Source organism: Aquarana catesbeiana, linkage group LG02, assembly GCF_042186555.1.
Source record: "Aquarana catesbeiana isolate 2022-GZ linkage group LG02, ASM4218655v1, whole genome shotgun sequence".
In the NCBI taxonomy this organism is placed as follows: domain Eukaryota; kingdom Metazoa; phylum Chordata; class Amphibia; order Anura; family Ranidae; genus Aquarana; species Aquarana catesbeiana.
Window position 1 is genome coordinate 653820533 of NC_133325.1, and position 17347 is coordinate 653837879.

At 43.3% G+C, this 17347-nt stretch overlaps 1 protein-coding gene across 3 annotated transcripts in view; it reads right to left on the bottom strand.

The window, feature by feature from the left end:
- Positions 1–1342: 1342 nt before the first annotated feature.
- The window catches only part of LOC141128905 (4-hydroxyphenylpyruvate dioxygenase), a 150417-nt gene continuing 134412 nt past the window's right edge, over positions 1343–17347 (bottom strand). For all 3 annotated transcript variants that reach the window (XM_073616543.1, XM_073616541.1, XM_073616542.1), the window contains 5 exons: positions 13967–14129; positions 10754–10825; positions 8522–8644; positions 8325–8441; positions 1343–1602 (listed from right to left, as the gene is read on the bottom strand). In XM_073616543.1, the coding sequence (XP_073472644.1) occupies positions 1489–1602; positions 8325–8441; positions 8522–8644; positions 10754–10825; positions 13967–14129 (589 nt within the window). In that variant the 3' untranslated portion in view covers positions 1343–1488. The remainder of the gene's footprint in view (positions 1603–8324; positions 8442–8521; positions 8645–10753; positions 10826–13966; positions 14130–17347) is intronic.

Consider the following 17347-nt stretch of genomic DNA (forward strand, 5'->3'; position numbering starts at 1 on the left):
ATCTCCTGTATCATGTCCGCACACTATCTGACTGTCTCTTGTATCTTGTCCACACACTCTCTGACCATCTTCTGTACCATGTCTGCACACTCTCTGACCATCTTCTTTAGCATATCTGCACCCTCTCTGAGTGTCTTCTGTAGCATGTCCGCACTCTCTCTGACTGTCTCCTGTATCATTTCTGCAGTCTCTGACCGTCTCCTGTATCATGTCTGCACACTCTCTGACCATCTCCTGTATCATGTCCGCACACTCTCTGACCATCTCTTGTAACATGTCTGTACACTCTCTGACCGTCTCTTGCATCACGTCTGCAGTCTCTGACCATCTCTTGTATCTGTTTGGTGGGATCTGCCTGAGGGGATGGTGTTTGGAGTATCTCTATCTGCTGATTGTTAAACTTTCTGGAATACACATATTGCTATTGTGGTGTAGGATCTGGGCCTGCTGTCCCTCCATCCCTTATTCTTTCCTTATTTCTTTCCTACCTTCTCTCTCCTTCCCTCCCTATTTCTTTGCTTCTCTCTCTTTCTCCCCTTCTCTCCTTTTTTCTCTCTCCCTTTCTCTCTCCCTCTGTCTCCCTTTCTCTCTCCCTCCATCCCCCTCTTCCTTCTCCCTCCATCCCTCTCTTGCTTCTCCCTCCATCCCTCTTTTTATCTCAGACTCTAATCACAACCCTTTAAGCCGCGCCCAAAAATTTAGTTTAAATCATGCCCGTTTTCAGCATTTTTCATCCCAACTACACCACACCTACAAATGCATGCCCTGCGCCTAATTAAATAAGACTCTGCCTACAGACAAAAAAGTGTCCCTATTCATTTTTTCAGAATGCTGGCAACTATGTAAAGTTGAATAATGCTCTTGCTATGGGTGTAGGACTGTAGGTCATTTACATACCTCCTGAAGCCTGACTGGAATACTCCCAGGACTTTGCTAAGTGAGGCCTAGTCGTTACTGCTCACCTTTACCATCACAGGAGCAAGCTTTTTTCTGATTCAAACCCCTCACATGCTCTCTCTTCCCTGATGCATTAGCTCTGAGCTCGCTCCTGTGATGGAGGAGGTGAATAGTAATGACTAGGCCTCACTTAGCAATGTCCTGGGAGTATTACAGTCAGACCTCAGTAAATGGCCTACACTTATAGCAAGGGCATTATTCACCTTTAATCAGAGCTGCACAGTTTGTTTTTAATTTACAGACACTCTTTATCTACATAGGTAGTTGTTTGGTAAATGTGAATTAACCTTTTGATTTTGTTTTGTGTATTTATTTTAAATATAGTGGCAAAAAAAAAGTGTAGGCTCTTCCTGTGCAGTTTAAAATATACCCCTAACCAGCTGTAGTCATTTGACAGCAACAACTTTATTCTTACAAACATAATATAGGTAATAAATGAAACATTTTAGACTTTATTGAATTATGTAGTTGTTGCGTGTATTTTTTTATAAGTGTGTGCCCGCTCAGTCATCCATTTCATTTCCTCAGTCTTCAGTTGAATAGTTGTGGTTCTCCATTACTTGTGTACACGGTTAGGTTTCCTCTGGCATCTTGATCCTTTTCTATTGCTTCGAACAAAGACTTGAAATTACCAGCTCCAAAGCCCTGCAATATGAATAGCTGTATTATTGTTCTTTCTTTCCAAAATGTATTTATATAGCTGTATCTTATTTGTACAGAGCAATATTGTAGTGATGGGTATATTCTACTTTTAAGATTCCAGAAAATACATTTTAGATTTTTTTCTGTTTAGCACATTTAGGCTCTATGCACACTAGACGCTCAAAAACCGCTGATAAAAACGCTAATATTAAGCATTTTTTGCCAGCGTTTTTGCAATGTTTAGGAGTGCTAGCATTTTCCTGACGGAGTGGGCGGTTGTATTTTTAAGGAATGACTCATCAGTGGGATTCCCGCTGACAGCTGAATGTAAACTAAACAATTGCCGTCAATAAAAAAATTGAGTCAAAAACAATGTGGAGGTCTTCCTCAATCCAAAGGGAACCCCATGCCATACATTTGAAAAACAGTGTGGGGTTTCCCTCCCAAAACCATACCAGACCATTATCTGAGCATGCAGCCTGGCAGGCCAGAAAAGGGGGGGCGAGCAAGTGCGCCACCCCCCCAGCATGAACCATACCAGCCACATGCCCTCAACATAGGGAGGGTGCTTACATTGTATCTCTACTCATTAACCAAAAAAGCGTCAAAAAGAAATAAAAACACAGAGACAGTTTTTAACAATTCCCTTATTGGGCACTTAAACCCCCTCTTCCTGCCCAGACCAATTTTCAGCTTTTAATGACAATTGCGCGGTCATGCTGCAGTTTACCCAAATGAAATTTTGTATCATTTTTTTCACACAGATAGAGCTTTCTTTTGGTGGTATTTAATTGCTGCTGTGTTTTTTATTCTTTGCTAAATAAAACAAAAAGGGACCAAAATTTTGAAAAGAAAACAAAACTGTTTCATAGTTTGTTATAAAATTTTGAAAATAGGTAATTTTTCTCCTTCACTGATGTGCGCTGATGAAGCTGCACTGATAGGCTGCGCTGATGGGCACTGATAGGCGGCACTGATAAGGCGGCACTAATGGGCACTGATAGGTGTCACTGATGGGCACTAATGTGTGGCACTGATAGGTGGCACTGATGATCAGTGATGGGTAGCACTGATGGGCACTGGTAGGCACTGGTACGTGACACTGATAGGCAGCACTGATCTGTGGCACTGATTATTAGACACTGATGGGCATTGATTGGCAGCACTGGTGGACACTGATGGGTGGCACTGTGGGAACTGGTAGGTGGCACTGGTGGGTACTGATAGGTACCACTGGTAGGTGGCACAGTGGGCACTGGCAGGTGACACTGTTGGGCACAGCCACAACTTTCTGAGTGAGGGACCGATGTCCCTCTGACAGAAGTCAGTGATTAGCGTTTTTTTTCGCGTGAGGAAAAAAAAAATACCGATTACCGAGCTTCTGTTTACATCACGTGATCAGCTGTCATTGGCTGACAGCTGATCACATGGTAAGGGGCCGGGATTGACCCCTTACTCGGATCTGTGATCAGCCGAGTCTCTAGGTGATCACAGAGCACGCCGCACGCGACCCTCAGGACGCCCTCCCGGCAATTAAGGCCCAAGCTGCAGCCATCTTTTGGCTATAGCGCGGGCGGCAAGTAGTTAAAAAAACAAAAACAATGTCCCTAGGTGTAAATCCATCATAATTCACACCGCCCGCAGAGCACCCCCCCCGCCCCAAAGCACCCCCCCCCCCATGTTGAGGGCATGTGGCCTGGTATGGTTCAGGAGGGGGGCCCCACTTCCTGGCCTGCGAGGCTGCATGCTCAGATAAGGGTTTGGTATGGGGGGAAAACAAATGCCGTTTTTTAAATTTTTTTGGGGGGCTCTTCAGTTTTATTGCCGGCAATTGTTTAGTTGACATTCAGCTGTCAGTGGGGAATACTAATTTACCACAAAAAACTGGGAAAAATTTATTGACCCGAGTATAAGACGAGGGTGAGAAATGCAGAGGGTCAACAATGCCCATCTGCAGCTGCCTGCCTCCCTGTGTCCTGTGCAGCCTACCTGTACCCTGTGCATGTGTCCTGTGTCCTGTACATGTGTGTCCTGTACATGTGTATCCTGTGTCCCTGTGTTCCTGTGTCCCTGTGTGCATGTGTCCTGTATATGTCCTGTATGATTGTGCAGCCTACCTGTGTCCTGTGCAGCCTCCCTGTGGCGATCTCCATCCTCCCTGTGGCGATCTCCATCCTCAAACGGCGGCCGGCGTGTAATGATAGTGTTCGGCGGCCATTCCACACTTCAAAAGCCACGCCTCCTCCTCGTCTGTGATAGGCTGACCGCTGACTGCCTATCACGGACATTCTCTCATTCTCATACCACGGACGAGGATGAGAGAATGTCCGTGATAGGCTGTACACTGACAGCTGTTCAGCCTATCACAGACGAGCAGGAGGCGCGGCTTTTGAATGCTGGAATAGCCGCCGAACACTATCATCACACGCCGGCCGCCGTCTGCCTGCATGACACGCTGATCACGCAGACAGACGGCGGTGACTCGAGTATAAGTCGAAGGGGACATTTTCAGCCCAAAAAAAAGGGCTGACAAAATTCGACTTATACTCGAGTATATACGGTAGTTCAATTTTTGGTGTGCTTTTTCTTTTTTTTCTTTTGTTTGTTTTCATTTTTTCAATTTAACATTTCACTGTCTGTTTTTTCTGTACAAAAATCATCAAATAATGAGAGGTCATTTTTCAGGATAGTTGAAAAGACCTTCTACAATCCTCAGAAGCCTTAATGGCTATCACCCCTTTCAAAACCACATTAATATCACCTTTGCCATTTACTTGATTTACTAAACTCTGGAGCAACTGCATTTGCAAAAGTTCATAGTCTATTTCATAGGTGTGCGCAGCCTATTGCATTAGGGTGTGCACCCCAAAGCTCAAACACATATGCATGTGTGTGGGTATATATACGGAAGGTGTCAGGAGAGCATTGAATGGTGTCATAAGGGCAGATATTGGTGGTGTCAGTAGGGCAGTTACAATATGATTTTAATTATTTTTTTGCAATTTTTTAGGAGAAAAACAAAAACTGATTTTTTTTATTTATTTGGTGAAATATCAGGCGTCTAAACATTGGAAATATGCACCGCACGGGGTGATTAGGGTGTCCCCAGGCACTCCTGGCACACCCTGTGCGCACGCCTACGGTCTATTTGCCTTTAGTAAATCAACCCCATAGGATAACACTATTTAGCTTCTAGGAGCAGGGGAATAAAAATGCTAAAAACATCTTCTAGGAGCTTAATTACTTCACGTCCACCCTATAGCCGAAAGACGGCTACAGCACAGGCTTACTTTGCCGGGAGGACGTACATGGACGTCCCCCCCATTACCGCGCTGCCCGCATGCCCCCTGCGGAGCACGTGCGGCAAGCTCTGTGATCGCAGAGTCCTTCTGACTCAGCTGATCACAGATCGGGGTAAAGGGCCAATCACAGCGGACCTTTACCACGTGATCAGCTCATCACAGGATGCAATCACAAGCCAGTTATTGGCTTTTCTTTCCTCATGCTGTCAGCGTGAGGAGAGAAGAAGAAATCCGATAACGCTTCTGTTAAAGGCACATCGGGCTGTGCAGTCCTAACAGTGCCCACAAGTGTCACTAAACAGTGCCCATCGGTGCTGCAAATCAGTGCCTCATCATCAGTGTCACCTATCATTGCTGTCTATTAGAGCTGCACAATTAATCGTTAAGAATCAAGATCGCGATTCTTTCCCCCTCGCAATCTTAACAAAGCATTTTCCCAATTCTATGCAGAGTTTTCTGTCAAAAAAAAAACAGGCAGTCTGCCGAGTTTCACAACATTCTTTAGCAGCTGAGCTAACTATAAACATTGTAAGGTTTTGTTCTTTAGATCAAAGGAATGAACTTCAGTCTGTAAAGGAGGGAAGTTTAACCACTTAAAGACTAAACCTTTTTCTGACACTTGGTTTAAAGTTAAAATCATAATTTTTTGCTAGAAAATTACTCAGAACCCTCAAACATTATATATATATTTTTTAGCAGAGACCCTAGAGAATAAAATGTTGGTTGTTGCAATATTTTATGTCACACTATTTGCGCAGCGGTCTTTCAAATGCAATTTTTTGGGAAAAAAAATACACTTTAATGAATTAGTGAAAAAAAAAAACTAAACAGTAAAGTTAGCCCAATTTTTTGTATAATGTGAAAGATGATGTTACGCCACGAGAATCATGATCTTTATTCTAAGCAAAAAAATTGTGATTCTCGTTTGTCCCAGAATCGTGCAGCTCTACTGCTCATCAGTGCCACCTACCAGTGCCGCCTCTCAGTGCTGCCTATCAGAGCACATTAGTGGCGCCTATCAGTGCAACCTCATCAGTGCCTCTTCATCAGTCCTGACTCATCAGTCCCCATCAGTGCCACCTATCAGTGCCCATCAGTTCAACCTATCAGTGCCACCTATCAGTGCCCATCAGTTCCACCTATCGGTGCCACCTCATCAGTGCAGCCTCATCAGTGCCCATCAGTTCCACCTATCAGTGCCGCCTCATCAGTGCGCACCAGTGCAGCCTCATCAGCGCACATAAGTGAAGGAGAAAAATTACCTGTTTGCAAAGCTTTAACAAACTATGAAAAATGTTTTGGTTTTTTTTCAGAATTTTCCGTCTTTTTTGTTTGTTTAGCAAAAATTAAAAAACCCAGTTGTGATTAAATACCACCAAAAGAAAGCTCTATTTGTGTAAAAAAAAAATGATAAAAATGTTCATATGGGTACAGTGTTGCATGTCCAGGCAATTGCCATTCAAAGAGTGATAGCGCTCAAAGCTGAAAATTGGCCAGGGCAGGAAGGGAGTAAAAGTGCCCAGTAGGCAAGTGGTTAAAAAAATTGCTAGTGTGCATGGAGCCTTACTTACTTTTGGTGTACAGATGTAATCACTTGGGGGCCCATTTTTAACAGAGAGAAGATATCACTATTCACTCTTTACTATACATCACAAGACTACTCTGCATGGTCGACTTCATTTCATGACTCCGAAGATATATGAAGATATAAAAGACATACTAATGTAGCTCTGTAATCATTAATATATCATTACATTTATTTTTTTAAATGGCAGCTGTGTCAGTACTTGAATGTGACCTGATGCCAGCCTCTTGCAACTGCTGTATAGCAGGGCTGGAGTTTCAGAGGAAGAAGAAGGACAAGGAGCCAATCAGTTCATGTGCTGAGAAGAAACATGCTGATAGGAGGAGAGAGAGGAGTGACAGAGATGAACTCATTCTCCTTTCATTGCTCAGTCATAGGCTGGGCGGTTCAGTATGACCTGGGCTCAGAGGGGTGGGTTGAATGATGCTGGGCAACAGACTACAGACAACGCAGAAAAAATGTACTGTGGGAAAAATCACTAGATTGAAGATGAATATTGCAGCAGAAGCTGATTTTGTTATCTTTTAATAAACTATTTGTTTTTATCTACAGTATTATTTTTGGCTGGAGTTCTGCTTACCCTGTTTCTGCCTGCAAAGCACATATGTGTGGTGGCAAAAGGGTGGGCTTTAATGCCCACACGCTGCACATATGTGCTGCTGGGCTGCATATGTTTCTCTGCTAAGAGTGCACTCACTGCACTCTCCTAGCACAGAAAATGAGCAGTCAAAAGCAGCTCTCGGTCCAGACTAAAGATCAGTAGCTGGTAGGATCAGCTCAAGCTCATGGGACCACTATGAGAGCAGCCTATCACAATAGTCACATAGTTGCTGATCCTTCCCCCTGGGCGTTCAGAACTTTTTTAATTGACACTGGGGGGGGGGCAGAAAGGAGTAAAGATACAGGCCAAGGTGCATAACCTGCAGTAGGTCAGGGAGCCCTCTCTGCTTAAAGCAGCAAAGAGAACGTTATGATTAGTAGAGAGGCTGGTCACATGGCCTCCGACTAACTTTTTATTTTTTTTTATTTTACTTAATTTGTTTCAGTAATAAGAAGCAAGGGCTGCCCATCCATTAGGGGCGCACGGGGTGTTTTTTTTTTTGAAGCACGTGATTAGAGCCAGAGGTTCTAAAAGGTTTCAAAAAAGGGTGGGCTCGGGCTGCAGAGCACTTTGCTCCGAGCTCACCCAGTTGTGTGACAATAGCGAATGAATATGCGCTATTTTCACACTAAATGTCCTCCCCGCCAATCAGGAGGAGGGTCCTGAGACCCGTTTCCCGATTGGCCAAAATGACAAGAGATCCTATGGGACCATGACGAGGAGAGAGGAGGAGGGAGGAGACTAGAGGCCACCAGAGGAGACGCAGGGGACAAATCTGCCGCCCAGAGGGAAGCAATGCCTGAGAGTAAGTGTGGGGCTCATCGACTGACCAGGGGGGGTGCTGATGACCCTGCCCCCCCAAATATGCCACCAGCCGCCACTGATAGGAAGCAAAGTCAGTGTGGCGCTAAGCACACTTATAAACTCACTTATAAGCAGTGTTTGGCCCCATTAGCCTTTGATGCCTTATTGTATTTGAGCTATGACTGCTATTTGCAATTTAGATTGCCATAGATTTTTGGGCTGTTATAGAAGATATTTGAGGTACCTATATCTACCCACTGTACATCACACTGACATCTTACTGAACATTGACTGCAGGTACACTTTTAAACATAATTCAGAATTCATACTTCCTCTATGCTACCCCGAAATGCAGAAGTTTGTTCTTATAGTTTTCTCCTTTTCTGTTACTGCACACACATTACTTTCAAAGGGAAAGTCTGATATAACTCACATGATGATTATATCTTTGTATAACTTCTAAGAAGAGAGTAGGCCTGTCCTGCATTGGCTTGGTGAAGATTTGAAGAAGGTAGCCTTTGTCGTCATAATCAACCAATATTCTGAGCTCCTATAAGTAAGAAATAAACAACATGAATCAAACTGCAAACCTGTATCATTTATATCATTTATGTGTTAATCAAATAATACCTGTAGCACACTCAAATCTTCCTTCACTGTGATCTTGGCAGTTTTAAGGTTTTTTCTTAGATCATCGTAATAGGTGTCCGGAGCAGAAAGAAACTCTATGCCACGAGATTTCAAATGTTTCACCTGCAGGCATATGAATTTATTTGGTTTTAGAAATGACATTTGATAGATAGTGAAGAAAATAAACCAGTTAGTTATCTTCAGGCAAGATGACATGATGGCTTCATCTGTACGTGTATTTATTCACTATGTAACCTTTCTTTTGTACCCTGCAATGTTAGAAATCAATGTCCAGATTTATAAAATGGCGATATGTTTTACAGACTAGGCTGAATGCTACTAATTACAGGTCAGGTGTGATGGTCCAGATGACCTAGGTATGCCATAGAGAAGGGGTCTCCAAATTTTTCTAAACAAGAGAACAGCTTACTGTCTTTTAGACTTTGGAGGGGCTGCACTGTGGCCATTGTGAGTAGAAAATGACTAATTTACATTAAAAAATTACATATTACATATTATATACATATTAGTGAGAGAAATAGTGCCCCAAGGGCCAGGTAAAGGCAAGCAAAGGGCCGCATCCAGCTCCCAGGCTGCAGTTTGGAAACCACTGCCTTAGAGTATACTTTGTAGATGGCAACATGTGGTCTGTTCGTTACAAATAATGCACTTGAAAAGGTGGCTGTGTAACCATCTAGGGTCTAGTGGCCAAATAGGTGCTTCCAGTCACTGAATGCACTTGGTAAGACCAAATAGATGTAAACCAACACTTCTGAGTGTGTAGAATAGAGAACACCCCACTAAAAGAAAATGTTATAAAAACACAAAATGTTTCCACTGGACACAATATACTTTCTCCTCCAGTTATGTGGTAGACCTGGCTACCTAGAGTCAGCTTAGGCCCCCTAACCTCGATTTGCTATGTTCCCTGATTTTTGGAGTTGCGCCATATCATCTGTAGAATGAAACGCTTCCCCACTTGGAAGATTTTTTGCTCCAGGGGCTGCCTGTTTTGGATCTGGCAGATAAACTTCTAATTGCGCCCCCCCCCCCCCCTTCCTCTTCCATCATATGCCTTTTCTTTCTATTGTTTTTCTCAACTTCTACTTGGGCTGCTCAATGCTTTTCAATAGCATGGAGAGACGAACCCTGGCCATATTGACCTTTTTATATATGCAGTATATCTGTTTATTTGTATATATATGGATTTCGCTCTCTCCTTGTGTCTTGTTTGCCTATGACTATGTAGTGTTTGGGGTCTTTCCCTCCAATGTGATATAATTTTTTCTTTCTCTTTGATTTCCTTTTTTACAGCATATTGTATTTTGCTAAAAATTCTAAATAAAGAATAAAATATAAAAAAACACAATATGTGAAACCAGCAATGGGACCTGTACATTAGTAGTAATTAAAACCACAAACATGCAAAAAACACGCCTATGTCATCACCACTAGCCCCCAAATATGCAAAATGATTAGCAGCCAAATAGGGTACTCATTAAAAACCTTACAATAGCATGACATTGATGGTGTTTGAATGAACTTGGTATCACTATCTGTTTAAATATCTCAGCAGGAGCTGCTTGTCCTCTTTACTTGGTAGAAAAGGGAGTAGGAAAGTCATTGAAATTGGCCCATCAAATGGGTTGGAGTGGGTAGCTTGGCAGGTCTTGGAGGCGTAGATAAGTAATGAATGATAATTTTCAGTTCCCTTCTTTCTGGGTGACACATGCCCATCTGTGTCTTGTGGTGTCACAGATATATGGATAATTTTTGTTTCCAGAAGACAGTTACAGGGCGTTCACACCAATAATTGACTAGGTCAGATTAGCTTGTATTGCTTTTGGCAAATTATAGTACAGTTAATGATTAAAATTGTCCTGCAAAATATAGTCTGTAATTTATGTCATCAAGATGTTTCCTAATTTGTGTAAAGAAAAACAGAAAACAAATACCGAACATTTTCTTTGCTGCTAGAATGGTTATATAAGCATAATTGTTATTGCAACTTTAATTTTAATTCCATCATAATAACTTATAGCAAGAAGAGACTTAAAAAAATAAATGGCAGACAAGTCTCAAAACATATACAGGTATTCATGCACGAACTCGCATATATAAACACACCACCCTCTTAGCCAAACAGCGCAGAGATCAAAGCCTTAGTCACAGGAGGACTTGCCCCTCCCTCGGTTGCCTATTCTTTTATACCTATCTGTCTGCATTACTCACTGCTTTGATGATGTCGGAAGTATTAAGAGCAATGTGCTGTACACCAGCACCATCATAGTAGTCCACGTACTCCTGAAAAAAAAAAATAAAGGAAAAAGGTCATTCTGATAAACTATGTCAGTTTTGTTTTTACCGTATCCTTATGTAAACACTCAAAAATTCAGAGAAAATAAGCTAAGTTTATATAACATTTACGTGTATGGATAAGTGTGCACGTAGAAAAAGGGAAATTACGTTAGCTATGCAGTCATGGATTTCTTTAAAAATGTAGGACTTCAATTTGTTAAAGCACAGGTGGGAAATGACCTGGACTGACAACTTGGTTCTTTGTCAAAACATCTGACTGAAAGTATCTTGTTGTCTGTTTTAGTAAATCAGCCCTGTATAATTAGAATAAGGTGTGGCTACATAAAATACCAGTTGCTGAGTACATAAAACACATAGAGGCTGCACTATGTTTTTCTAAATTGTCTACCAGAAATATTGTATCAGGGTTTTTGTCCATTGTTTCGTTTTTAAAGTATATCTAAGCTCCAAACCTTTTTTTTTCCTCTTTTGTTCATTAAAGGATGCAACTGAAATCTTTAGATCTTGACCACTGGGTTATAGTGCCACACACAGGAGTAGGACAATAGGCACAAAAACAAAAGCACAGCCTAGGGCCGGCCCCTGCTGGTAGCCAAAATCCCCATCTTCTAGAGGCAGATTGTTTTTTTTTTTTTTTTACACAGTGCCAGGACATAAGGTCCTAAGCTCCATGCTGGGAATTAGTTTACTTTCTTTTTGCAGGGAGTTCTTTATTTGTTTCTTTCAGTCTATAAATACCCTTTTCCCCTCTGCTACCCTATGTTGTGTGTCAAGGTGGTGAAGTCCATTTAGTTTAACTTAGCTTGTGGTTGTCTCTGTGTGAATGGCAGGGTTACCCGCAGCTACCACCATATACTTGCACAGCCAGTGTTCTCCTGACTTCAGTGGGTAGGTATGCTCCTGGGACTACTTGCATCTTGTCAGTGTGTTTTACGATTAAGGAAACTCCAGTGGCTGTGTTATGTATAGACAGGTGCCAGTGGATGGTTAAATGGGTGGGCTCTAGGTAATGACATCATGCCCAGCACTCTTTTATTACTGGGATGCAGTGTGGCTTTTCTACTGGCTCTGAGGAAAGTACTCATTGCTCCTGAGCTCCTGTAGCATTCATGATGAATCTAGGGTGCTGTGAGTCTGTTGGGCTCCACCTTTCTGGTTGTGGCAGCACTTTGTTATCTATATTTATGCTGGGTAGCCTATTTTTGATGCCTGTAGAAACTAGGAAGGCTAGACGCCCCTCCCTGGGGTTCCTTTGTAGTTGACCATTCCCCTCTGTGTCAGCTTCAGATTCTGCCTATCTTACTTGTAAGATGTATGGCTATAGAGGCATTTCTACTTTCTCTGAGTTCCCTGGAGGAGGCTACTGGGACCCCAGGGCCATTTTTCCTGTAGGGAACAGGCCGTTACACATTAGTCAGTCCGGGGATCTCTGAAATGGGGGACATTCTGTGTCCTGTTTACCTCATGCAAGCCATACAGGCAGTAGTGTAATGTTCCTGCCTTTGAGAAGTTTCATTTTTTTCCCACCCCTGGGTAGACATTATTTTGGGACATCCCAGTAGATCTAAAATTTTTTACTGTGTACTTCAATGAACAGACAAGAAAATGGGATTTTTGTTTTTACCATTCATTTTTTTTTTTACTGTGTTCATTGAAGGACACCCTTCCCTCTGGTTGTTATGTCTGTTACCAGCTATTCTCTGGTCACAGACTTAACTGAGCTACCTCTAGCAGATGATGGGTTTCTCTACCAGTAGGAACTGCCCCTAGGCTGTGCTCAGCATCCTACTCCTGCAGGCTCTACTATAACCCTATGCTCAAGATCTAAAGATCTCCACGGTGTCCTTCAAAAAACTCAGAGTAAAGGACATTTTTTCATTTTGGATAAAGAGGTGGAGTGTTAAAACTCCTGTCAGATTTTTTTAGCCCTTTAGGGAGATTTCCCTTTACTTCTTGTTCTATAGATTCAACAGGAAGCAAGCGGACATCTTTTCAATGTGTGGGATATCTTATCTTAGACAGTTGTCACAGGAACAAGTGTCCCCTTTGGAACATTTCCCCCCATTCCTGTTTTGATGGTAAATCAAAATTTTTGATTTATCTTCACTTTAATTCCCAGTGACTTTGGTGATTGAGACAGTTAGTAAAAGAGAATACAGATGACAATAAAAAACCCTGCACAAGATCGAAAACACCTACATGTCTTTGCAAGAGAGATTGTATATAAATAACCAAATCAAAATTCTGCAAGAGAATCAAGCCACCTTATAATAGACCAGGAGAAATAGGAAAAGTAGGGCCAATGTCACAGTGATGTGAAACCTTGGCACCCCAGATGTTTTGGAACTACATTCATCATGGGAAATGTAGTTTCAAGACATCTGGGGGGGCAAGGTTTGCCATCACTGGCCTATTATATCTCTGCTACTAAAATATATTACATACAGGGGGTCCCCTAGTTACAAACATCCGACTTACAAACGACTCCTACTTACAAACGGAGGGAGACAACAGGAGGTGAGAGGAAATCTACCCCTAGGAAGGGAAATTCACTCATGTAAGAGCTAATATGGGGAAAAGGTACCTCCACTGATGCTTTATCACCAAGGCTTGTTTCCACAACAACCCAAAATTTTCAAAATCCAATTGTCATTGGGACAGAAAGTAAGGTGAAATCTTCTGAACAGGGGTACAGACAGCAAAACAAATGTTACCGGGGTGTTAACCCTTCCCTATGCTATCCAAAAAGCTTAAAAATAGTTTTTTTGGCTGGAGCTACACTTAAAAAATGTACCTGTTCCGACTTACAAACAGATTCAACTTAAGAACAAACCTACAGTCCCTAACTTGTTTGTAACCCGGGGACCCCCTGTACTTCAAAACATTAATAATACATTTTTATTTCCTCATATTTAAATACAAATGTACATATTACAAAGGGAAAAAAGAATCAAAACTAGAAAATATAACTATTCACACTCTAAAAATATCAGCATGGCCTTACGATATTTCTAGCCATGATGGTTATCTTCTATAGAGAAGGAGTATAAGGTCACCAATATCTTATGCAAAAAAGTATTCTAAATATTGAACATTATTATTCCTTCCAGCTTGGAATCTTATTACCTGGATCTGTGACTTTTTCTTTCCAGGAGCTGGTTCATTTATTGGCATTTTTATGGTCTCTTCATAATTTGTTACTACAATTGAGCGTAATGCACTGTATTCAGTATGAACCTGTTTGTCGTCTACAGACCAGAATCTATGAAATAGCAAGCAGTTTTGATACCTAGAAAATTATGAAACAAGAATATAGGTGATCGATCTATTTTGACTTTATTATCAATATTGAAAACAAACCAAGGTATTAAAGATAGAAAACACTGCATTGCATTTAAAACAGGTAAATAAAAGAGTTGCTACATGAAAGTGCAATAATGAGCATCAAAAATGTAGTAGCGTTCACTTGTAGTTTAAACATAGTTCAATTTGCAACAGGAGGAACGGCATTTTAACAGGACTAAAGGGTGTTAACGTTTTAAAGGCAATTGCCTTAAAATGCTATTTTTTGAGAGAGAAAAAGATTGTGATAATAATTGTATATTGTTCTAATTTATTTCCTTTATATTCTCTTACTTGGTAGCTTTGGAATGTAAATAAGGAACTAAAAGATGTCTGTCTACTTCTAAAAGCACCACTATCAACACACTACATCCAAAATTGATTATAAAGTTTTATACTGATAGCAGTATAGGCTGCAGATGGGTGCTTAAGGCCCCTTTCACACTTATACGACTTCAAAGTCGCGCAATTTTACAGCGATTTCGCGGCTGCTATTTTGCTGTGATTTTACCACGATTTTACCGCGATTTGGGAGCAGTACTACTTTGTACAACTTTGCCACTTTGGCATTAACAAATGAAAACATGCAGTAGTTGGTATAAATCATGAGGGGAAACTCTGCGCCAAATTTTAAATAAAAAACAGGCGTTGGTCCCCCCCCAGGGGCATACCAGGCCCTTAGGTCTGGTATGGATCTCAAGGGGAACCCCCTACGCCGAAAAATCGGCGTGGGGTCCTGCCCAAAACCCATACCAGACCTTTATCCAAGCGTGCAGCCCGGCCGGTCAGGAATGGGGGTGGGGACGAGTGAGCGCCCCCCTCCTGGACCGTACCAGGCCACATGCCCCTCAACATGGGGGGGGTGGGTGCTTTGGGGCATGGGGGGGCCCTGCGGCCCCCCCCACCCCAAAGCACCTTGTCCCCATGTTGATGAGGACAAGGGCCTCTTCCCGACAACCCTGGCCATTGGTTGTCGGGGTCTGCGGGCGGGGGGCTTATCGGAATCCGGGAGCCCCCTTTAATAAGGGGGCCCCCAGATCCCGGCCCCCCACCCTTTGTGAATGAGTATGGGGTACATCGTACCCCTACCCATTCACCTAGGAAAAAAAGCGTCAATAAAAAAAACACACTACACAGGTTTTTAAAGTAATTTATTAGACAGCTCCGGGGTCTTCTTCCGACTTCGGGGGTCTCTCCGGCGTCTCCTCCCAGTGTCCTGATCTTCTGCCGGCTCCTCTGCTATCTTCTGCAGCTCTATTGCTAGTGGTGGCCCGGACTTCTGCCTTCTGCCTTCTTCTTTTCTTCCAATGTTGACAGGACGCTCTCTCCGGCTGGAATGCTCTCTGAGCACTCCGCAATGGACTTATATAGGCGGTGACCCCGCCCCCTTATGAGGTCACTGTCCCGGGGCATGCTGGGACTGTGCCGTCATAAGGGGGCATGGTCAACATCACCCGGTGACCACGCCCCCTTATGATGGCACAGTCCCAGCATGCCCCGGGACAGTGACCTCATAAGGGGGCGGGGTCACCGCCTATATAAGCGCTCAGAGAGCATTCCAGCTGGAGAGAGCTTCGTGTCAACATCAAGAGAAGAGAAGAGGGAAGAAGACAAGAAGGCAGAAGTCCGGGCCACCGCTAGCAATAGAGCTGCAGAAGATAGCGGAGGAACCGGCAGAAGATCAGGACACCGGGAGGAGACGCCGAAGAGACCCCCGAAGTCGAAAGAAGACCCCGAAGTCGGAAGAAGACCCCGGAGCTGTCTAATAAATTACTTTAAAAACCTGTGTAGTGTGTTTTTTTATTAACACTTTTTTTCCTAGGTGAATTGGTAGGGGTACGATGTACCCCATACTCATTCACAAAGGGTGGGGGGCCGGGATTTGGGGGCCCCCTTATTAAAGGGGGCTCCCGGATTCCGATAAGCCCCCCCGCCCGCAGACCCCGACAACCAACGGCCAGGGTTGTCGGGAAGAGGCCCTTGTCCTCATCAACATGGGGACAAGGTGCTTTGGGGTGGGGGGCCTGCAGGGCGCCCCCCATGCCCCAAAGCACCCACCCCGCCATGTTGAGGGCAAGCGGCCTGGTACGGTCCAGGGGGGGGGGCGCTCGCTCGTCCCCACCCCCATTCCTGACCGGCCGGGCTGCGTGCTCGGATAAGGGTCTGGTATGGATTTTGGGGGGGACCCCACGCCGATTTTTCGGCGTAGGGGGTTCCCCTTGAGATCCATACCAGACCTAAGGGCCTGGTATGCCCCTGGGGGGGGAAGCCACGCCGTTTTTTTCATTTAAAACTTGGTGCGGCGTTCCCCTTCATGATTCATACCAGACAGCTGTCAGCACTGCCTGTCGCTCATCGCGAAAGGAAAAAAAAGTTTTCCTTTCCCGATCAGCGAGCCATGTCTATATTATTCAGGTACGATTTGCATGCTACTTGAAGGTTTAACATTGAGGTCTATGGAGTACAACTCGCATAGAAGTTGGACCAAAGTAGTGCAGGGACTACTTTCAAGTCGGCACGACTTAAAGTCGTGCCAATATGAATGGTAGTCATTGAAAATCATGGAGAATGACTTGTCATACGATTTTGCAGTACAAAATCGTGGGACAAGTCGTATAAGTGTGAAAGGGGCCTTAAGCTGAATTCCAGGAATTCAGCCACTTTGTAAAAAGTGAAGACGCATTATAAGTTAGGCCCAAGGAGCGCATGACATCTCCTGGGCTTATCTCTATTATTTATATTTGACAGGTTTATTGCTCTGCCAAAGAGAACTCTGGGGATCTGAGAAACACATATAGCAGAATTGCCCACCCCTCCCCTCTGCTGCCTGTTCACAGAAGCCTTTGTATTTTTAGAATGCATTCACATAATACCATATCTTCTTTGATTGGGCAAGAGGAGGGAGGGGTGTGCATATCAGGTGTGGCGACTCTCCGGTTCAAGATGCAGAGCTCAGAAGGATCAGCATCACTCTCCCAGAACTACAGCAATAGCTGTCTTCCGGGAGTACTATAAAGCTGTCAGATATAAATAATAGAGCTAAACTCAGACGGTGTCATGCAGCTTTTTGGACTTAACTCATAGTGTGCCTTTTTTTTTTTTTTTTTTTACAAAGTGTCTGAATTCCTGAAATTTGGCTTTAATTCAAAAGTTCTGAAAGCATCC